This window comes from Bos indicus x Bos taurus, chromosome 11 (genome assembly GCF_003369695.1).
Source record: "Bos indicus x Bos taurus breed Angus x Brahman F1 hybrid chromosome 11, Bos_hybrid_MaternalHap_v2.0, whole genome shotgun sequence".
NCBI classification, from domain to species: Eukaryota; Metazoa; Chordata; class Mammalia; order Artiodactyla; family Bovidae; genus Bos; species Bos indicus x Bos taurus.
In genome coordinates this window covers 13,083,119-13,106,888 of record NC_040086.1, presented here as the reverse complement: position 1 = coordinate 13,106,888, position 23,770 = coordinate 13,083,119, and the positions used below count along the sequence as shown (strand labels likewise).

At 35.9% G+C, this 23,770-nt stretch overlaps 1 protein-coding gene and 1 non-coding gene across 6 annotated transcripts in view; one reads left to right on the top strand and one right to left on the bottom strand.

The window, feature by feature from the left end:
* ZNF638 (zinc finger protein 638) overlaps positions 1–23,511 on the top strand; it is a 90,719-nt gene extending 67,208 nt beyond the window's left edge. For 3 of the 5 annotated variants that reach the window (XM_027554936.1, XM_027554933.1, XM_027554934.1), the window contains 11 exons: positions 530–571; positions 1,085–1,219; positions 3,704–3,829; positions 6,592–6,629; positions 11,949–13,167; positions 13,769–13,834; positions 15,677–16,631; positions 17,416–17,520; positions 20,483–20,572; positions 21,341–21,459; positions 23,189–23,509. In XM_027554936.1, the coding sequence (XP_027410737.1) occupies positions 530–571; positions 1,085–1,219; positions 3,704–3,829; positions 6,592–6,629; positions 11,949–13,167; positions 13,769–13,834; positions 15,677–16,631; positions 17,416–17,520; positions 20,483–20,572; positions 21,341–21,459; positions 23,189–23,254 (2,961 nt within the window). In that variant the 3' untranslated portion in view covers positions 23,255–23,509. Of the gene's footprint in view, positions 1–529; positions 572–1,084; positions 1,220–3,703; positions 3,830–6,591; positions 6,630–11,948; positions 13,168–13,768; positions 13,835–15,676; positions 16,632–17,415; positions 17,521–19,065; positions 19,977–20,482; positions 20,573–21,340; positions 21,460–23,188 lie in introns of those variants that run through there. The other 2 variants (XM_027554935.1, XM_027554937.1) reach the window with 2 other exon arrangements.
* Positions 2,979–3,050, bottom strand: TRNAC-GCA. Its single transcript has one exon. It is a non-coding gene; the product is annotated as a tRNA-Cys (tRNA).
* Positions 23,512–23,770: the final 259 nt, after the last annotated feature.

Sequence of the window (23,770 nt, the reverse complement as noted above, 5' to 3'; positions counted from 1 at the left end):
GAATTCTTGTCCCATCAGGTAAAGTTCGTTTTCTGTACATTTAAGCTTTCATCAGCTAGCTTCTTCCAGCTTTGATGTCTTTGTGTTGTGCCACTCCTGGCCTCTTTATATAATTCAGTAACATCAAATTGCTGTACACTTAAGAACCTTGTGATGTTTTTTTCACTAGCTTATATCTCTGTGTGTTCTCATCCTCGAGTTTGCTTTGTAATTTGAGTTCTCTTAGTGTCTGCTAAATTAGATCTCTTATTCCTTGTATGTGAATTTGAGTGTCTTTCCCTCAATGGTACCCTCTTGGTAGTCTTTAATGTTCTTAGGGGACTAAGAAGAATTAAAGTCTATGGTCAGGTATGACTTAACTTTTGTAGGAACAGGGAAAGATTTTTGGAAGGAACAGAAATTTTGCTTGACTCTCATTTTATGAGGTAGTTATTAATGCTTGTTCATATTTTATTATAAATCTTGACTAATTAAATATATAAATAAGAAAGAGTATGCACCTTCAATCTTCTTTATTTTGCCTTTCTAGGAAGCTATATTTACAACCTTGATTAGAGAAAATGACCCAGAGGTAAATTTTGCATTTAAACGCTTTTGTACACTTGTTTAACTGATAAAAACATTGTTTGTTTTATTGTTTTCACTTGTCAAGAATTAAAGAAAATCTTGGCACTAGCTTTAAAAATTGAAGTGATGGAGATGTCATATGAGTCTTCTCTTGGTAAAAAAAAAAAAAAAAATAAGAGAGGATAAAGGAGTCCCTAATGTGAAATATTTTTAGATTCTGGAACCATATTAACTGACTTGGATAAATATTGGGTATATTAGGTATTTTGGGTAAATGTTATGTTGATAGAAAAAAGATTATACTTCTTTTTTTTAGTATATTGTTTCACTGATCATTCAGATATAAAATTAATACATTATCTTTACCTATATAGTCATTTTCTTACTCTTCCGAGGGGATGTCACCTAAACTCAGAAAAACTAAATTATTGTTAATCTGTGTTTTACAGTTTGATACTTCAGCTGTGTGTGTGTGTGTGTGTGTGTGTTTCTAATGCTGTCTCTTAAAAAACTACAGGTAAATATAGATAAAATTTACGATCGATTTGTACATCTTGATAACTTACCGGAAGATGGACTTCAGTGTGTACTTTGTGTCGGACTTCAGTTTGGGAAAGTGGATCACCATGTATACATGAGTAATAAAAACAAGGTAACAAGGTCCCTTCTATTTTAGCTTGTATATATATATCTTTTAGAGAATATGTTCAGTTCAGTTCAGTCGCTCAGTCATGTCCGACTCTTTGTGACCCCATGAACTTGCAGCACTCCAGGCCTCCCTGTCCATCACCAACTCCCGGAGTTTACCCAAACTGATGTCCATCATGTCGGTGATGTCATCCAGGCATCTCATCCTCTGTCGTCCCCTTCTCCTCCTGCCCTCAATCTTTCCCAACATCAGGGTCTTTTAAAATGAGTCAGCTCTTTGCATCAGGTGACCAAAGTATTAGAGTTTCAGCTTCAACATCAGTCCTTCCAATGAACACCCCGGACTGATCTTTAGGATGGACTAGTTGGATCTCTTTGCTGTCCAAGGGACTCTCAAGAGTCTTCTCCAATACCACAGTTCAAAAGCATCAATTCTTCGGCACTCAGCTTTCTTTATAGTCCAACTCTCACATCCATACATAACCACAGGAAAAACCGTAGCCTTGATTAGATGGACCTTTGTTGACAAAGTAATGTCTCTGCTTTTTAATATGCTGTCTAGGTTGGTCATGACTTCCAAGGAGTAAGCGTCTTAATTTCATGGCTGCATTCACCATCTGCAGTGATTTTGGAGCCCCCCAAAATAAAGTCTGACACTGTTTCCACTGTTTGCCCATCTTTTTGCCATGAAGTGATGGGACCAGATGCCATGATCTTCGTTTTCTGAATGTTGAGCTTTAAGCCAACTTTTTCATTCTCCCCTTTCACTTTCATCAAGAGGCTTTTTAGTTCCTCTTCACTTTCTACTATAAGGATGGTATCATCTGCATATCTGAGGTTATTGATATTTCTCCTTGCAATCTTGATTCCAGCTTGTGCTTCCTCCAGCCCAGTGTTTCTCATGATGTAGAATATGTAGCTGAACTCTGTGTTCAGTACAGTTTGCAACTGTTAATTCAACTTCTGAACTGTAAACATTATTCAGTCTCTGAGCAGAATTATAATATACCGTTTTATTTTCTACTGGGCTGTAATAAGAAGGAAGAACTCCTAGTTTTAAGGGGAAATAGAGACTTGCACAAGGTAGAAAGGTAATGTGTGCAAAGACCATTATCTTATGGGGAAGTTTAGACTTGAGTTCATCTAGCCTTAAGTACCTTTGTGACCTTAGCTAAGTTGTTTACACTTTTAGTTCTTATTTGTAAAAGGAAAGAGTGTCAACCAGATATTTTCTAAAGTCCTTTCCAGTGTTAAAACACACAGAGATAACTCTGTTAAGTTATATGTAAAGAAGTAGAAATAACCATTCCTTATTTTCATAATTTGGCTAAAGCCAAAAAGATAAATCCTTTTTACATTTGCTGTACCCTCTGTCTTTTCTTAATTCACACTTGTGCCCATGAAAATTAGGGTTTGGTTGAGAAGAGCCCTGGAGGAGGAAATGACAACCCATTCCAAATCCCATGGACAGAGGAGCTTGGCAGGCTACAGCCCATGGGGTAGCAAAGAGTCGGACATGACTAAGCAGACATGGACACAACCGTATATTACCTAGAAAGTTCAAAAGGATTTTATAGCAAACTTGACAGTATTTGCTCCATAAAATACACCCGATCTCCCAAGTAGAAGTGAAGTGAAAGGAAGTCGCTCAGTCATGTCTGACTCTTTGCAACCCCATGGACTGTAGCCTACCAGGCTCCTCAGTCCATGGAATTTTCCAGGCAAGAGTACTGGAGTGGGTTGCCATTTCCTTCTCCAGGGGATCCCCAACCCAGGGATCGAACCTGGGTCTCCTGCACTGCAGGCAGAAGCTTTACCATCTGAGCCACCCGGGAAGCCCGATCTACCAAGTAGTAGATAGTAATTCCTTTGACATGTTTAAGAAATTTCTTAAATCATGTTTGTCAAAGTAGTGCTAACCATATTTACATTATTGTTCAGCCATCACCACTCTCCGTCTCCAGAGCTCCTTATAAACTGAGACTTCCTATCCATTAAACAGGAACTCCCCATTCCCTCTTTTCATAGCTCCTGGCAACCACCACTCTACCATTCACATTTTTGTCTCTCTGAATTTGACTATTGATATTTTAGGTACCTCATATAAGTGGAATTGTACAATATTTGTCCCTTTGTGTCTGGTTTATTTCACTTAGCATAATGTCTTCAGCATGCTTTGTAGCCTGTGTCAGAATTTCCTTCATTTTTGAGGCTGAGGCTGATAAAATATCCCATTATATGCATGAACCACATTTTATCTGTCTACTCATGTGTTGGTTGACACTTGGGGTTACTTTTGCCTTTTTTTTTTTTTTTTTTGCTTTTGACTGTGTGAATAATACTGTATGAACATGCATGTACAAATACTTGCTCCAGTTCTGGCTTTCAATTCTTTTTAGGTATATATTAAAAAATGAAATTGCTAGATCTTATGGTAATTTTACTTTTAATTTTTTAAGAAACTTAATATTTTTTTGTCTTCTCCAAGGCAATTCTTCAGTTAGATAGCCCTGAATCTGCTCAGTCAATGTACAGCTTTCTGAAACAAAACCCACAGAACATAGGTGACCATGTATTGACCTGCACATTATCTCCAAAGATGGACTCATCAGAGGTAAGATGATTTTGTATCAGTTTTTGTTTGTGCTTTTAGAAAATGAAGGAGACATAAAGGTTATTCTCCCAAAGCTAGAGGATATAATCTGAAAGTAATTTTGAGAATTATTCTTGGGCAGTAGTCAAACTGGTTATGAGTTCAGATAGTTTGTTTTAAAATTTTATTTTGCAATCACTATTCCAGTTTTTATAATTTATGAAACTGTGAATTTGTCTAAATGAGAATAAATTGAGGTAGTCTTAGGAAATGTAGCATATATGGTCATACATGCAGAGCAATTCAATATTCATAGCATGATTATCTCCAGAATGCAGAATCTACACTGAGTCCATTTTTACTTTCTCCTGATAGATGTTTGTTTTTTTCTTTTGTTAAATTACTTATAAACTCTCTTCTTTTATAAGGAATAAAATTTTACAGTTTCTTGGCTTGCACCATAGTAAAAACACTGTCGTCGTGTTACTCAGGTCATATAACTTAATTACTATTTTTTGAATCTGCTCTCAGAGCTGTTTTTCTCACGCTCTGTTCTGAATTTATGGTCATTTGCTTTGTTAAGCACCTGTATACCTCTGCTTTTCTTTTTATTGGTCTTCTGAGTTACATCTGTTATTTCTTGGACTCCGTATCTCCTATTCTCTTGGATTACTTTCTGTTTGCTAGAATACATTGTCAACTAATTTTCCCAGAAAGTATATGTGGCCAGTAGACCTTTTGAATCCCTGCATATTTGGAAATGACTTTATTTTTCTCTTACTTATTTCATTGATAATGTGTTTAGGTGAAGAATTCTTTGCCCATACTGTTCTTTTATTGTTTGTTTTTTTAGTGGAGAAGACAGACTGTAGATAATTCACACACACATATACACCTTATCTATTATAAAATAGGTTAGCTGCAATACGTTGTGTGTGTGTCAGGTGGTTAAAAAGTGCTGTGAAGTACTGTGGAGACAAATCAAGCTAAAAGGATACAGAGTGCTGAATGACCGGGTATGCCAGGGGGATATGTGTATTTTAGACTGGTCAGGCCCCTCTGAGAAAGAATTATTTGAGAAACGTAAAAGAAAGAAAAAAGCAAGTTCTACTAACACAGCAAGGAGAAGAGGTTTTTAGAGAAAATAAGCGCCAAGGCCTTAAGGACAGTTTGGTGATTTGGGAGGATCAGTAAGTACAGTGAACAAGGTTTGAACTTGGTTTGGATTTTATTTTCTACATTCTTCAGATCTAAAAATTAGTATATTCCTTCTTCACCTGAGGAAAATTTTTCTCTTATGTCTTTGAATATTCTCTTCAAAGTTTAATATTCTGTCTTTCTGAAAGTAGCACTTGTACTGATACTGTAGATGCTATATCCTATTGAATTTTTAAAATTTTAAGAACAGTTCTTTAGAGAGTATTCTTTAGAGTTCTTTTTAAAGGAGTTCTCTGAAATATCTTTTTTTTGTATGCTTAACTTGTTCTCTTTTGTGCATTTGTTTCTCTCTGACTAATTTACGAATAAAGCAAGTTAGCTAATACAGGTATCTGGTATAGATTTCCTTCACTGTCATATAGGTTGGTTTTTTTCTAAGAAGTTTTCTCAAGAGAAAACTGCTGGTAAGCACTATGGATAGGGTTTATACTGCCATCTTTAGTTTTCTTTATGTATCATTACAGTGTAGGCGCAATACCTTACCAGGTATCCTAGTAAAGAAGGCCTTTACTCTGGGATGTGAACTCTCACACCAGGAACCTCTCTAGAAATATTATTCAGTTTTTATATAATATAGTTCTCAGCTTTTAATCTGACAAGATCTAAAGAAGTATCATTCTCAGTTCAGTACACATGATTCCCCCCAAAAAAAGCCTTCAGCTAGTATGTAAAAGTTCTGAAACCTGGATATTTTTGCTGTTTTGTTCAGTGATGTATCCTAAGTGCCTGGATCAATGCTTGGTACATAAGCACTGAATTTTAATTCCTGCTTCTTTCATTTTGGGCTCCAGGACATTGCTTTCTTGGTGGTTCAGATATATGTTTAAAAGGATTGTTGTTAAAATTTGTCCAGGATTTCTATATGTTTTGTGTAGAAAGCTTTTTAACTAGTTTGGAGAAGGCAATGGCAACCCACTCCAGTACTCTTGCCTGGAAAATCCCATGGATGGAGGAGCCTGGAAGGCTGCAGTTCATGGGGTCGCTGAGGGTCGGGCACGACTGAGCGACTTCACTTTCACTTTTCACTTTCATGCATTGGAGAAGGAAATGGCAACCCAGTCCAGTGTTCTTGCTTGAAGAATCCCAAAGATGGGGGAACCTGGTGGGCTGCCGTCTATGGGGTCGCACAGAGTCGGACACGACTGAAGCGACTTGTCAACAGTAGCAGCAGTCTCCCTTATAAATATTAATAGAAGTCTTTTAAAATTATAATTTCACACAAAAAGATGTTGATATTTCAGGTTTTTATTCTTAGCAGAAGTGGCATTGCCAGGCTTTTAAAGTTAAAATTTTTCCTATGTACTTATGGAAACTTATTTTTCTCATTAATTTCTGTGTATCATTTATTCTGTATAACCTTATTTAGAGCTTTTAAAAATGGGGGGAAAAGTTCTAGAACATGATAATTATATGGACACTGAGAACTACCTGTTTTGATGTATTTTTAAGGTATGGTTTTGTCTTTTTTAGCTTAGATTTTTAAGAACTGAAAACACTGCATTGATGAATTAAATATTTGAAATCCAGTAGAATAGACCCTAATAAAATATGGAATTATATTACAGGTGAAAGCTGAGAAAGACCCAGAACTAGGAAAGGAAAGGTATGTTTCTTTAAGTTTGCTAAAACTTTTTATAAGTTAATTACTGAATTTTATTTCTGTATTTTATGGTAATTGTTTACTTATAATAAAAAGTTTATCTTTCATGATAATTCTGTGTGTATATGAGTGTTGTCAGGGTGTTTTTTGTTTTGTTTGGGGGTTTTAGGGGGCCTATGTTTGACTTTCGGGCCTTTTGTTAATGTTGTTTTTGGTCTCTTTCAGATATTTACTGAATTGTTTTTTTTTTTTTAAGGAAAAGAGAATGTATACACACAGTTTATATTAAATATATAAATTTGACTTCTTTATAAAATGTTTTGCTAAGACTTGAACAATTCAACTGTGTTATCACTATTTGCTAGACTTTTCTATTCCAAAATAGTTAGGCACAATAGTAAATTTTCAATTTTTTTGTAGAACCTTTTGAAAGTTCATTGAGTTTTTAAAACGAAAAAGATACTATTTAGTGTATATTTTGGTATAAAACAAAATAATATGTACACTGCTTTATATTTTCAGAGGTTGAAAGTTTGTTCTTCAGAGTCTATACAAACTAGTAACTCACCACTTTTTTGGACCACATATGGTATATCCTCTGCTTAGTGACTTTCTCATCCTGATAAATACCATACTCATTACCACCTTTGTCCCACCGATGAATAAACCCCCATTTTACTCCTCATCATTGGGAATCACTCATTGAGAATTCTTTCTCTTTTATAGTAAGGAGTTTACCCTTACTTCTTAGTCAGTTGTAGTAAGAGCTTATCAATTTGAAGGAGGAGTTTGAGTGTTTAAATATGGGAAGTTTATATTATTTGATACACTGCCTAATTGTAAGATGCCTGAAAAACAGAATTTCTTACAAGTTTTTGTCTCAGTTTTTATCAAATGAGACTTTTAAATGATAAAGCTGATTATAAGTATATTTATAAGCAATAGATTTGCTATATGGGTTCACACAGACTTTTTTAAGTTGTGCATCATTGTACCAGTTATATTTACATGCCTAAGAAGTAGAAACCAATAGCAGTGTTTGCTATAAAAGCCTACAAAGGGCTGAATAAATAACAGTGCCACATGTGGTAGTGTAAATAGACCTGCAGTTTGGGCACAGTAACTGGCTTGTAAGTAAGTAGGCTCTTCCAAAAATCCACTTTATATATTTCATTTGACAGTTTCTTTCATGTGTGAAAGAATAGGTATTGTATGTGTTTTGGTCATTTTCTCTTTCATTGTTTTGACTTTTAAAATCAGGTGTGTCTTAATTTACAGATAGTTGTCTGAGCTTATAAAAAGAATTTTTAAAGTTCTAGCACTAATAATTTTTTAATTTCCATTTTGCAATAATTTTCTGATATGCATGACATTAGACAAAAGAGATATGGGATATTGCTGAATACTTCACATTTCTTTTTTTTCTCTCTTTTATTCACATTTCTTTATTGGAGTGATCCTGAGAAAATACTGGTGCTTGTTCCTTTTTTTTTGTTAAAGCACTTATGGATACTAATTCATTAATACGATCCTCTTGTTTATAATTAATGTAAAGCGTTTGCTTTTTAAAAGAAATCTCACATGGATATATTACTAATTTAATAAAATTCTGCATTTTACCTGTTCTAACTGCCCCCCATGTCAGCATTATTTATCATGTGATTAAGGGTGCAAAATGAAGTGTTTGCAAGTTCATTAATAATGTTGGGAAAAACTCAGTGGCTGTAACTAATCTTCAGTGTTATGTCTCATTCTAAAGTTTCTTGGAAGTATGTTGTTGTTCAGTCGCTAAATCGTGTCTGACTTTGCGACCCAATGGACTGCAGCACACCACACTTCCCTGTCCTCTACTATTTCTCCTGGAGTTTGCTCAAACTCATGTCCATTGAATCAGTGATGCCATCTCATCCACTATTGACCCCTTCTCCTGCCCTCAGTCTTTCCCAGCATCAGGGTCTTTTCCAGTTAGTCACCTCCTCCCATCAGGTGGCTAAAGTATTGGAGATTTCAGCATCAGTCCTTCCAATGAATATTCAGGATTGATTGCCTTTAGGATTGACTGATTTGATCTCCTTGCTGTCCAAGGGACTCTCAAAAGTCTTCTCCAGCACAACAATTTGAAAGTGTCAGTTCTTCAGCACTCAGCCTTCTTTACAAACTCTCACGTCACACATAGCTACTGGAAAAACCATCGCTTTGTATCTTTGTCAGCAAACTGATGTCTCTACTTTTTAATATGCTGTCTAGGTTTGTCAAAGCTTTTCTTCCAAGGAGCAAGCAATCCATTTAATTACATGGATGCAATCACTATCCACAGTGATTTTGTATCCCAGGAAAATAAAATCTGTCACTGTTTCCATATTTTCCCCCATCTATTTGCCATGAAGTAATGGGACCCGGTGCCATGGTCTTCATTTTTTTAATGTTGAGTTTCAAGGCATCTTTTTCATTCTTTCACCCTTACCAAGAAGCTCTTTAGTTCCTCTTCACTTTGTGCCATTAGAGTGGTATTATCTGCATATCTGAGATTGTTGATACTTCCTGTCAGTCTTGGTTCAAGCTTGTGATTCATCCAGCTCTGCATTTCGTATGACATACTCTGCATATAAGTTAAAGAGACAGGGTAATAATATATAGCCTTGACTTACTCCTTTCCCAGTTTTGAACCAGTTGTTCTGTTTGTGGTTCTGTTCCTTCTTGACCTACATACAGGTTTCTCACAAGGCAGGTAAGGTGGATGAAGTAGATGTTTTTCTGGAACTCTCTTGCTTTTTTGATGATCTAATGGATGTTGGCAATTTGATTCTCTAGTTACTCTGCTTTTTCTAAATCCAGCTTGAACATCTGGAAGTCCTTGGTTCATGTATTGTTGAAAACTCGCTTGGAGAACTTTCAGCATTACTTTGCTAGCATGTGAGATGAGTGCAATTGTGCGGTAGTTTCAGCATTCTTTGGCATTGCCTTTCTTTGGGATTGGAATGAAAACTGACCTTTTCCAGTCCTGTGGCCACTGCTGAGTTTTGCCAAATGTGCTGGCATATTGAGTGCAGCACTTTATCAGCACCGTGTTTTAGGATTTGAAATAGATCTGCTGAAATTCCATCGCCTCCCCTACCTTTGTTCATAGTGATGCTTCCTAAGACCCACTTGACTTTCACACCCCAGGATGTCTGGCTCTAGATGAATGACCATACCATCATGGTTATCTGGATCATTAAGACCTTTTTTGTACAGTTCTTCTGTGTATTCTTGCCACATGTTAATCTCTTCTGCTTCTGTTAGGTCCTTACAGTTTCTGTCCTTTATTGTGAAACATGGAAAGTGTGTGTATGGTGTTAATCTTTGATCTCATGGCCAACTTTTATTGTATACCTTTTCTGAAGGTTTTGAAACCCTAGTGTTATGGTGGGATGGGGATAGGACAGGAATGGGAAATTAGATACCTCTGTACTGAATCCTGCCTTCCTGAAGTCCTTTTTTGGTCTAGTTTCCAGAATATGACTTTGTTTTCTTTGATCTTTTAAGAGACTGGTTTTTTGACTCTGGTGTTAATACTTTCACTTATCTGACTTCTCAAACTGACTCTCCAAGCTAACTTGGTGAACACTGAAACTTTTTCCATATTAGCCAGAAAACTAGATACTATTTGAATCCTGTGAAGAAAGCAGTATAATTTTAAAAGACTGACACACAAGAACAAATACAGAATTAAGCTGTTTTCCCAAGTAGGCTCATGCTGTCTGTCCGAAGTGTGGACCTGCATAGTGATTCATTATGTTAAAAAGATAATAGCTTTTTAAATTTATTGACAAAATTGAAATATGGTAGACAGGAAGGACTTGGCTATATCCTAGAGCCAGGAATCAAAATCACCAGTTTTCTCTTTCTAAAGCCCGATAAATTGGTAGTTTCATATAGCCTTAACTTGTAAAGCCTTTAGGGTTACTGTGCAGTTCTGTAATGAGGCAGGAATTTGAATTAAATCATTATTGGAAATCAGTCTCTTTAAAATGAAACTTAAAAATGAAAGCTCACGTTTTGAGAAGTAATATTTACATGACTGCTTTAACTGAATATCACAGCTTTTTCTCATCTTTGTCATATTTGTGCTTGGCAACAAGTTTTTTCTTGATGTGTTAGAATTTGGGACATCAAATGTCAGCCATTTTATATTTTAATATAAGGGATGTGAATTATTTCAAATAAAAGTCTTTAAATCTTTTCAAGTATACAAAGGGTAGCTTATACAGATGAATAGAATATTATTTGATTAAAGTCTGTGGTTGCTGACTTTTTAACTTAAATAAATTCTTGAAACTGTTTGCCTTAACAGCTTTCCTATTCAAGAGGTGTTTCTCTGATCTCTTAGGAAAGTTTTCTCTTTTGGAATTTTAAGTTTACAATCTTTGAGGGAGGGAGAAATTGTTTATTGGCTCATATGATTAGACCCTAATGTATAGCAGTTTTTCCAAATTTTTGAAATATTATTAATGTCTCAGGACACAGATAATACATCATCTTGTGGTAACTGAAGAGTAGCATATCTTTAATTATTCTCTATAACTGGAAAGATTTTAACATCTTTCTTGTGATATAGCAAAGGCACCTACATACTTTATAATAAGACTACATGTTTATGTAAAGGTGATCTTATCAGCTTTGCCACTAACTTTAAATTTCTGACAAGAGTATTTAAAAGGTATTTCCCAAGAAAGTTTTCTTATAAGTATTACTAACAAATACAGTTCTTGGGAAATTAAAAACAAATCTGTTTCATATCCTAAAGAAAGAGGTGACATATTAAGAGTGTGAACTTGCACTTTCTGTTTATGTTCCTTTTTGGTAAGGCTCACTTAGAGAATTGTAAATTTTAAAGCATGAGTCATTAGTTACATGAACCATGAACATATTTTACTGATGGGAAGCTAGGATCTAATAATTTGCAATGTCTTGAATTCACATTTAGCCTTCTAATATCGGGCGGGGGGTAATGACACAGAGGGGGAAAAAATGGTTATAACTTACGTGGGTAAAAGGCTCATACCAGTGGTCATAATATTGCCATTATTTCATTGAGCTAAAAGGAAATCCTTAGTGCAGTGGAGGCTTTTTTTAAAATTTTATGTTATCTGTATATTTACATCAAAACTTCTTAACCATTTTAATGTTGATTGACTGGATTTCCCAGTGCTTATCACTATTGCATTAGGAAGTCTTGACAGTTAGCATAGGCAGGGTTATTTATAATGGTTGAATTCTCATCATAGTTTGATTTTTGTTTGTGTTTTTGTTTGTATTCTTTTTGTTTTTAAATACTTATAGCCCTGACTTGAAAAACAGTCCAGTTGATGAAAGTGAGGTGCAAACAACAGCTGATAGTCCCTCTATTAAACCTAGTGAGGTTGAAGAAGAATCTGTTCCCAGCGTTCAAACAGGAACTTTTATACAGCAGAAAGAGCCTTTTGAGGAAGAACCAGAAAAAACACTGTGTGTCTCTGATTTTGCTCTTGAAACAGTTGAAGTTGAAACTCAAGGAGAGGAGGTCAAAGTGGAAATTCCTCTTGTAGCATCCACGTCAGCCAGTATTGACTTATTCACTGAAAATGTAGGGGAATCTGTTTTAAATCAGCAGGTGTATACCGGTGACTTTGAGAAGGAAGAGACAGAAATTATTAACCCGGAAACAGAGTTATCAACCTCTGATAATACATTTATAGAAGAAAGGAACATCAAAGGAATTCTAGAAGACTCTCCATCTGAAGCAGATTTCTTTTCTGGGATTACAGAGTCTATGATAGAAGCTGTAGCTGAAGTAGACAAACAAGAAACTGTTTCAGAAATAGTACCATCTACTTGTGTTGTGGCCTTAGTACCTGGAATTTCCACTGGGGATGAGCAGGCAGTGAGCACAAAGGGAATTTCTGAAAAAACTAACATGGATGAGAAGGAGGAGAATGAATTAAATACTAAGGAAGCCAGAATGGATCTGAAAACAGGAAGAGAGAAAGCTGAGAAGAATGATAGGATGGTTACAGAGAAGCTGGATAAGGTTGTAGCTGCAGTGAAAGAAAAGCCTGCAGAAAACTCAGTGACCAAGGCATGTCCAAATAAAACAGTGGTTCAGGCCAATAAGCCTGATGAAACGAGTAAAATCAGTATGCTGGTTGCATCAAATGCATCTAGCAGTAAATCAGGCATCAAGGCTGATGTGGTCTCTTCTACAAAGGCAAGAGCTACAGCTTCAAAATCTGAAAACCAGAAAAGTTTTCTAAAATCTGTACTCAGAGATCAAATAAATGCTGAAAAGAGGCTTTCAGCCAAGGAATCGGGTCTACTTAAACCTACAAGTGCCAGGTCAGGCGTGGCTGAAAACAGCAGTAAATTAAAACCCATTCAGAGCGGTGTTACCAGAGGAAGCAGTGGAAGGATCTCAGCCCTGCAAGGCAAAGATTCTAAACTGGATTACAGGGATGTTACAAAACAGCCTCAGGAAACAGAGGCTAAACCTTCCATCATGAAACGGGATGACAGCAACAATAAGGTGAGGAGGGTAGGAAGAACTAAGTGTCTTTGAAGTGATTAGTCTCTCTATTGTAGCTAAGGAGTAGGAGATGTAATTCCGTTTTATACTTTCATCTCCTCACTCCTTTTGCCCCCAAGCTCCCTTTTCCCTTTCTTAAATGACTCCATTGATTTAAGCCAGTAGACACTTAGAATAATAAGCTGAAATTTGTAATTTATTAACATGTGAAAGCATTATTTGGATAAAATATGGTCAGTAATAAAACTTTGGATTTAAAAATAATTCTGCAGTGACACTCCTGCAGTGATTTAACATCCTGCTTCTGAAATGGGAAACCGTTTTCTCTTTTAAATTGAAGCTTCATTTATCAACTTACTGATAGACATTGTAGCTATTGAGAAGAAAAGATTAGTAAAACTGAGTTGAACTACAGTTTATGGAGATGATGCCTGTACCGTTAAATGATTGTTGACTTCACTTGGAATACCTATTAAATATTTGTATCATTGAATGTGTTTGGGTAATATTTGCTTTCTGCTTTCTTTTTTTGTTTGTTTTAAAGGACATTAATAATTAGTTGTAAATTCTGTTTTTCTGTGTTTCTTATTTAATATTTCAGACTTTGACAGGGCAAAACACTAAGAATCCTAAAAATACCACTGGTAGAAGTTCAAAATCCAAAGAGGTAAGAAACAGTCCACTAATATGGACCCATCTGTTCCATCATTCCGTAAGAGTTCGTCTGCCTTGTAACTTGTGTCTCTCCTATAATGATTAGCTTGATACAGAGCAAGGGACAGGAATGAGATATTTTAATTTCGACCTACTACCAGTTTGTTTTCTGACCTTGAGCTAAGCTAAATAGTTTGTGTTCTTAGTGTGGAGCAAAAAGTTATATAAGGATGGAAAGGGAATTAGAAAGGGAGACACCTCCAGTCTCCTCTCAATAGGAATAAGTTATAATACAGAATAAAATCTTGTGTGTAAAGGAGATTGACTTTTGACTGGAGTCCTCTCCAATTTGTAGTCCTTTTGGTATAGTTCAATATACCCTAACTAGATGGGCTCTAAGATTTAGTTTCTGATTACTGACATCTACTGCCAAATAAACATACTATAATTTTTATTTGGCTGTTTGGTATTTTAGGTTTCTGTTACTCATAGATTATTTTTTCAGTTATTTTACTTTTTTCTTCTGGTAGGGGATAAATTTGAGCCTATTTTATTAGAGCAAGGAGAAATGTTACTAGTTTAAAAAGCCAGAAGTAAGGATTATGGTTTATTTCATGGCTTAATAAATTAATCGTACAATTGCGTACAGATTCCCCCTCCTGCCCCAAAATTAATGGGGTATGTATTCTAATGCCATTATCATGTTTGCTAGTAATTGGCCATTGATAGCATACTAAATGCGTAGGAGGCCTGCCAGGAATTTATTTTCTTTAGTATTGGCACCATTTTTCAAATCACAGATAACTGTTTCTTTTTAATTTTTTTTTACGTGTAGTTATATTTGTCATTAAATCTTAGTAATAAATTTTCTGTGTAACGTTCTCAAAACATAAACCTTACATAGGCATACCTTAGAGATATTACAGGCTTGATTCCAGATTGCCATAGTAAAGGAATATCACAATAAAAGTGAGTCACATGAATTTTTTGGTTTCCCAGTACATGTAAGTTATGTTTGTACTATACTGTACTCTGTTAAGTGTGCAGTTGCATTGTGTCTTCAGAAAATGTGCACACCTTAATTTTAAAATACCTTATTGCCAAAAAACGCTATCATCTGAGCCTTCAATAACAGTCTTTTTGTAAATAGAAGCATCAAAGATCACTAACTAGAGATCATCATAACAAATATAATAATGATGAAAATGTTTGAATGTGAGAATTACTGAAATGTGACAGATACATGAAGTTAGAAGATGCTGTTGAAAAAGTGGAGCCAGTAGACTTGCTTATCACGGGGTTTTCATGAATCTTCAATTTGTAAAAAATGTATCTGCAAAGTATGCCTGTATCTTAATATTACATATCTTAAAATATATATTATATGTGTAAATTCATCAGTGGAACAATCTAGTTAGCTGTTAACTTTCTAGCTTCATTTGAAGTGCTTTTAGTAGTCTGTGAAGTCTCCAAAACTCTTGGAAGATATCATTTAACATATGGAAGCTGTAAGCTTTTACATTATATTGTTTGATAAGTGCTTTAAATGCAGTATTTTTGTGCATCATATTTTAAAATTCATACATCATTTAGGAAATAATTGTAATCTTACTGAAATTGGATTGATATTGTTAGGATTTACCTTTGGCATTGTTTACTCTTTGGCTTTTTGGGGCTTTGAAAAATAATTTCAGCTGTAGGAAACATCTCTATGCTGAAATTCTCATACTATATCTCTTGAAATTCTCACAAATGATAGATATGTCATGCACATTTATTGAAACTATTTGGGACCTAGCCAGTTATCAGCAGTTATTCACAGTTCTGATTTTTTTTTCTTTAATTTTTCCAACAGGAACCTTTATTTCCATTTAATTTGGATGAATTTGTTACTGTGGATGAGGTTATAGAAGAAGTAAATCCTTTTCACGTCAAGCAGAATCCACTGAAGGGAAAAAGGAAAGAAGCTCTCAAAAATACCCCTTCCTCTGAACTGAACTTAAAGAAGAAGAAGGGAAAGATCTCTGCTCCTCGTGTGGTTGAGGGAGAGTTATCTTTTGTAACATTGGATGAGATTGGGGAAGAGGAAGATGCAGCTGCACAGCTAGCACAAGCTCTAGTCACTGTGGATGAAGTAATTGATGAAGATGACATAAACGTGGAAGACATGGTTAAAAATTCAAACTCACTTCTTACATTAGATGAGTTAATTGATCAAGATGATTGCATTTCTCACAGTGAAACTAAAGATGTTACTGTGCTGTCTGTGGCTGAAGAGCAAGATCTTCTCAAACAGGAACGCTTGGTAACTGTGGATGAAATTGGGGAAGTAGAAGAGCTACCTTTAAATGAGTCGGCAGATATCAGTTTTGGTGCTTTAAATACTAAAGGAGATGAGGGAAATACTGGAAGGGATTCTCTTGGGTTCATTTCTTCTCAGATGCCTGAAGACCCTTCTACTTTAGTTACTGTAGATGAAATACAGGATGACAGTAGTGATCTGCATTTAGTGACTTTAGATGAAGTAACTGAAGAGGATGAAGACTCTCTGGCAGATTTTAACAATCTTAAAGAAGAGCTTAATTTTGTTACTGTTGATGAAGTTGGAGAGGAAGAAGATGGAGACAATGATTTAAAAATTGAGTTAACACAGAGGAAAAATGACCATCCCACTGATAAGAGAGGTGATAGAAAAAAGAGAACTGTGGACAAAAAGAAGACAAAACTTGAAGCTCTGTCTCAAGTGGGCCCAGTAAATGAGAATGTTATGGAAGAAAATCCGAAAACCATGATTGAAAGACGTTCAGCAGGTAGATACTTAGAAGTGGTAATTTTTGTTTTGTGAGAGGACTGTATTTAAATTTTTTTTAATATATTTTATAGTATTACTGATATAATTGTGGCCAAGTGATACTTTCCAAAGAAATATGTTCAAGATTCACAAAGTTGTCTTAGTTCAGATATTATGCCTAAGTTACTGTATCTCAAGAAAAAAATAACAAAAACAGAAGGCAAACTAGGGTAGCCAGATTAGAATTGGAATGACAATGTTATATTTGTATTATTGAGAATAATACAGCTTTTAATAAGTAGAAGGCTATTTATATCTAACTGCCTCCTAGTTTTTGCTTAGACATAGAATTTAGAAAAATTTGTGAAGGTCCCATTTCACTTTTAAGTAATATTTTGATGGTATACAATGATAGGGCAGTTCACTTTTAGTACTTCAGAGAGAGCAAGATAATTTCCATTACAGAAATCTTAAGCGATTTAGCCAGACTAAGAGGGAAAATACTAGAAAGATCCCAAAGACTTGTGGAACAAAATAGAAAAAAATGTTTGTAGGTTCTTTAAGAAAAGCAGGTAGGAAAGTGTAGTTTGGGTCAAGGTAAATGGGAAAATAAAAGGAGAAGGCTTAGACTAATGCTGACTGTTTTAAAATAGGAGTCTCCTATTTTTTTATTAGAAATAGGTTTCCTTTCCAAATTTGTGTAATACTGTATTTTTTGTAAAGAAGTATTAAAGTTGTTATTCAGAATTAAAACTAATTTAAACACTGTTACTGTTGTAATAAATTAGACTTTCTCTTTAAAGCTACGGTGCCAACCAAGAGAGTTAGAATTGGAAAAATGCCACCATCAGAAAAAGTTGTTACAGTGGAACCAGTGAAAGATGAAGAGGCCTTCCAAATTAGTGAAGGTAAAGTAAGATTAATTGAAGTAGGAGAGAGAGTAACACGACATGAGGTGGTGGTGGTTAAAGTTCCAAAGATCTACTAAGAAAAGTGTCAAAAAAGATTGAATAGGGCAAGGGATGGGAGTGAGGGGAGGCAGCCTATTAATAGTTAGATCTGGGTAAAGGTTTTTATCTTTGACATTATAGAGATTATTGGAGTGGGATAATAGAAAAATATTATCTAAAAATGTTACTAATTTTCATGGAAATGATCCATGAAAGGTATTCTGACCATGTTGCAGCATCAAGTAAGGATCGTTTACTAGCTAACTCACCTTGTGGACCAGGTTCCTCACTTTGTGGTTGCTGGCACGTAGCCAGCCAATGAATTAAATAAGATGTCTTAATAACATTAATGTAACTTATGTTGACACAAATAAGAAACAGTATCTAGAATGCTCCAGTTAACTTGACAAGTATTTGTTACCATGTATGTTATGTGTGTTAGTCACTTCAGTCCTGTCTGACTCTGTGACCCCATCGACTGTAGCCTGCCAGGCTTCTCTGTCCATGGATTCTCCAGGCAAGAATACTGGAGTGGGTTGCCATGCCCTTCTCCAGTGTCTGTTATATTCATAGCAAAATGCTAAATTCCTTGTACCGTTCTCTTTGCAGCATCCTCATTGCCCTCTTGCTTTTGTATTCCATGTTCTCTAAGGAAAAATGGCCAACTGTGATGCAGTCCAAGCTCACTGACCTAGCTCTCAATTGGGTCCTAAGTGCTGTTCCACAGTTTATTTAGGCCTCTTTCCTTTCCCATTTCCTAACCAGGTGTAATAAAAACTTGAAACCTTTCTGCTTTTTGTCAAACTGGATAAAATTTTTTTCTTTTTAGTCTTACTTGATTTCTCTGTATCATTTGTTACTCTTGATCATGTGCTTTTTCCTCATGCTCTCTCTCTGTTAAGTGGGTACTCCTTCTTTGTCTATTCTTCTCCATTAACCTCTCCTTGATACCAAGCCATAGGCAGTGGTTTTGTTGCTGTTTAGTTGTTGAGTTGTGTCCAACTCTTGTGACCCCACAGACTGTAGTCTGCCAGGTGCCTCTGTCCACAGGATTTCTCAGGCCAGGTTACTGGAGTGAGTTGCCATTTCCTTCTTCAGGGGATCTTCCCAACCCAGGGGTTAAACTGTGTCTCCTGCATTGCAGGCAGATTCTTTACCACTGAGCCACCAGGGAAGCCCGTCAGTGGTTTTACTAACTGACAAATGCTTCTAGCATGATTTCATCAGAGCTTCCCCCCCTGAGGATTTCTACTGTGATGCGGCAGCTTCAACTGTCAGCTTGCTTAGTACTGCCTCATTTCCACAGAAAAATAAAGAAAGGATCACTTCTTTACTGCTTTTGTAACCATTTATTTTCATTATTGGGCAATATGTTTAATGAAAAACCTAGCTTAAGAAAGTAATTTCTTAAAGAATTTTAAATTTAAAATATTTGTTTTAATCTTTTAATTATTATGTAACATATATATTAATAATACATGGTATTGTTGTTTTTATTATTAGATAAAGGTGCCTTTGGAATGGTAGGAGCAAGTGTGTTTGAGAAAGCTTGTTACTCTGGTAAGGGAATAAATTCTTACAGCAAGAGACTGGAGGCTGTTTTAACCATCAAGTCAAGAAAAGGGAGACAGTCTTTTTAATCAACTCTTTGGGACTTGATGACTGATAAAATGAAAGGAATAAGAGAAGAGTAAATAATGAATTCAGTAGTTTCTAGCCATCCCCTCAGATGTGGTAAACGGTGGCCCAGTTACACGGGGAGAGCACTGAACTTGAAGTCACAAATCTCCCATCACTTCCTGGCTATGCAACCTTGAACAAAATCAGTTTCTTACCTCTTTTGGTTTTGCTTTCTCCTTTGTGAAGAAATATGGATAGTAATGATTTGACCTGCCTATCTCATATGTGTTAAAAGCCAAATGGGATATATATATAAAAGATTTGTCAAGTGCTATATTACAGTTAGGTATTTCACCTACTTAGGGTAACTAGAATTGCTTGGAACCAGTTTTTGGTTTTGTCTTCCCCCAAGATCATATTATGCAGTCTGCTGATAACATTGAGTACTTTCTTAGATGTTAATTCACTTTGCTGGATTTGAATGTTTGTAATTTTACTTGTGATTCAGTGTAACAAGGCTCTTAGTCCATCAGTGTAGACTCTGTTTTTCTTGGTTGGAATGGCTTCTGTAGAGGCTGTCAGAATTATTCTCTGCTCGTGTGCTTTTCCCTTTAATCTACACTCTTCTCCCAACCCAGCACTTTTGCATACACATGCTGTTATCCGTAATGTAGAACTCGAACTTCTCCCATTTACCTTTGAATTTTTTCTGGAATCATGTATAAATATGCTGTTAAACTTTAGTCCCATATCCTTAAGTCCATTTAATAAAGTTGAACTGATTTACCCATTTATTCCATATATAAAGACTCTTGGAAAAATAGTTGGGTGAGAAAGGTTTCCTTAGAGAGATGATCCATAAATTAATCTTTGAAGGCAGGGATTATCTGATGTTAGCCTCACAAAATCTGGAAATGGACCTATTTGCAGTGAAGGAATGGACATACAAATGTAAAGAATGAACTTTGTAGACACAGTTGGGGGAGAGAGTGAGTGGGATGAATGGAGAAAGTAGTATCAACATATATACACTATTGTGTGTGAAGTGGATAGTTGGTAAGAAATTGCTGTATAACACAGGGACCCAGTCTGGCGCTCTGTGATGACCTAGAGGGGTGGAATTGGGGGAGGGGAGGGGGGAGGCTCAGGAGGGAGGGGATGTATATATATAATTATGGCTGATTCGTGTTATTGTATAGCAGAAACCAACACAACTTCATAAACATTAAAAGACAAATCTGTAAATCTATTTTGAGTAACTTTTTTTCTTTGAAAAATTTAATGACTTTGGTTGGTGAAGAATCTGGATTAGAGGATTCAGAACCAGAACAGAAACGCAAGAAGATTGAGGACTCTTCAGGGAGATCAGTGGCACCTGATGTCCCTGAAGGTAAAGTAAAAATGATATTTTTCCTTATCCACGTGAAATAAAGATTCAGTATCATAATAAGTATTCTGTTGTTTAGGTAAGTAATGTGGTGAACTTGCTTAGATAATTAGAGTGGAAATTAACAAGTTTTGCGCACTGGCATTTCTGTGTTTTTACCTGGCAAAGATATTTTTATTGCACTCTTGAAGTCTGGGATAGGTACTCTCTTTGTTGCTCTGGTAAAATTGAGTTATACTTTCCCAGACAGAAATTACAGTTGAGTATTAGGACATGCTAGAAAAGCTTAGCTAGCAAACTTTGTTCATGGCCAGCTCAGATGAGCTGGGGGGCATCTGAGCCAGGGCTGAGCCGGCCAGCTCAGATGATCCGGGGGCATCTGAATGTGTTAGGCATTACCTGATATATTCCTCAAGCAGACAGTTGCCTGTCATTTTGCCTCTTCATACCATTATACCATTTCTTTAAAAAAAAAAAAAAAAAACAGTGGATGCTTAAGAGATTTATTTCAAAGACTGCCAGATTCTTTTCCAGTGCCCTGGCATCCTGGAAGCTCTGGAATATTGTAGAATTCATTTAAAAATAAAGACCTCAGTTTCGTGATTAGAAATTTAATTGCTCTTGATCGCTGTGTTTGCATATATATGTAAGTATATGCTGTGTGTAGTATGTTTGTCATGTTTAGATAAATTTATTAACACAGCTATAGAAAGAATATAACTGATTTTTTTTCCCCTTCCTCTTCCCTTTCTCTCTTTCTGAATTTTCAAGATTTAGACTTTCTTGTACCGAAGGCTGGATTCTTCTGTCCAATTTGTTCCCTCTTCTACTCAGATGAAAAAGCAATGACAAATCACTGCAAGAGTACACGTCATAAGCAAAATACAGAGGTAAGTTTTTTTATTCTTAACTCCTCATAGAATCTTCAGATGTTGTTACTACAGTTAAAGTACTGAAGTGTCCTTATAAAATGTACCTTCTTTCCCCTTGAAACAACTTTTTAAGGTTTGTGCCAGTTTATTTGTGTCCTTCACTGTATCTTGGCACTAACTTCTAGTTTTTATTCCTTATTTTCTGGTAGCATTTGCCAGAGTAGATTTTGTGTATTACTAGTCCCATGTGACCGGAGAAGGCAATGGCAACCCACTCCAGTACTCCTGCTTGGAGAATCCCATGGATGGAGGAGCCTGGTGGGCTGCAGTCCATGGGGTCGCTAGGAGTCAGACATAACTGAGCGACTTCACTTTCACTTTTCACTTTCATGCATTGGAGAAGGAAATGGCAACCCACTCCAGTGTTCTTGCCTGGAGAATCCCAGGGACGGGGGAGCCTGGTGGGCTGCCGTCTATGGGGTCACACAGAGTCGGACACGACTGAAGCGACTTAGCAGCAATAGCAGCAGCAGTCCCATGTGACACTCCATTAAAGTGTGGGAAACTATATAATCTGATGCCCTCTTGCAGAGTCATGGACACATAATGTATTAATGTTTTGGACTTGTCTAGCAAAAGAATCCACTTTATTTAAACCATTTCCTTACTACCACTATCCCCTTTTTAAGTTGTAAATATCTTTGGGAAGCATTTAGAATACAACCCCAGAGAATCATCATTAGCCAGAGTTGAAACAGTGGTTCTCATTTCCTCCTGAATGTTTGAGAGTTGCTCTGTGTATCCTCTATATTTAATTTGTGGCACAGACACTCATCTAATATTCTTTAAGCTGTTATTTACTTGCTGGAAGCTTATTCAATCCCCTAGTCAACTTAAAGAGTATCTAAACCCAAGGATCTAATACCCAAGATCACATAGCTAGTTAGGGGCAGATTTAGGATTTGAACCTACTTTTGTTTTATTCTAGGCTTGTTCCCTTAAACATTGTGCTATGCTACCTGTGCTCTTAAGTTATCATGTCACTTTTCCACTCGAAATCTTCCACTGGCTTCATATTACCCTTAGAATAATATCCAAACTTCTTATTGTGGGTCTTTAAGGCCCTACATGATCTGATTCTTTTCTGCTTCTCTGACCTCCTATTATTGCTCACCATGTTCCAGCTTTTTTGTCTCTGTTTTATTTTTCCTATATTAAAGGCCCTTTGCACCTTTATATTGCTATTCCTTTGCCCTTTTGCAACCCCTTTTGTCTAACTGGTTCTTCATCATCTTTTAAATCCCAGCTCAAACAACAGCTTCCCTGAAAGGCCTTTGACAGAGAAAAGACCTAGCTAAAATAGAGAACTCCTCCCACCTAAAAAAGAATCAGTCTCATTTACTATACTGTCTTTCTTTCCCTTATAATACTTACTGCCACCCCCCAAATTATCTTAATTGTTTATTATTTCTCTTTCCCCACTAGAATGTAAGCTCCATGAGGTAAAGGGTCTTACCTATCTTGTTGACCACTGAGTCCCCAAGCATCAATATAATGCATATTATATCATAAATACCAGATGATTGATGAAAAGAAATAATGTTAATATAAGGCACTGTTTCTTTAATCTTTATTTTGTAGGATCAAGCTTATTAAATTGTAAATACAATGAAATGTGTTAGGTATAATTGTAACACAGCAAAGCAGCATCTAATAAATATTTTATATTATGAATTGCTTTTAACAGAAGTTCATGGCCAAGCAAAGAAAGGAAAAGGAGCAGAATGAGGCTGAAGAAAGAAGCTCTAGGTGATTGAGGGGGTGGGGGGAAGAATTCATTAGAAATTTGTTTAGGGTCCAGTTGATTTGTGTATTTTTGTTATCACTTAATTTGTAATTTTTGTTTCAGAAGCAGATATTCATGTTGTACAAATTTCTGATTGCCCTTGATGTAGAGAGACTGATGGGGAAAGTATGATGGGTTTGATTTTTATATCAAATCATCAGGCATGGAGAAATATCTTTTAGAAGTGTTAAAATAAATGTTCCTACTGTATATTTAAAATATCATGTTGTGTTTGTGGCTGATTTATTGAAGACTTGCTTGCCTCTGGTTGCAGACAGGCTTCTCTACAACCACTGTGACTTGGGGTGCTTGGGGATCCTACTTACATTACTAGGAATCAAGGCATGACAGTGTTTGGCTTTGCTTCAGCTATCCTTGTACAGGTCAAAGATTTCTTAAAATTTTCAGTTTTTCTGGATAAAATTTAATTATGGCATGCTTAGCCCAGGTAGGTTTGAGTAAAACTTTGCTTGACTTTTTTAA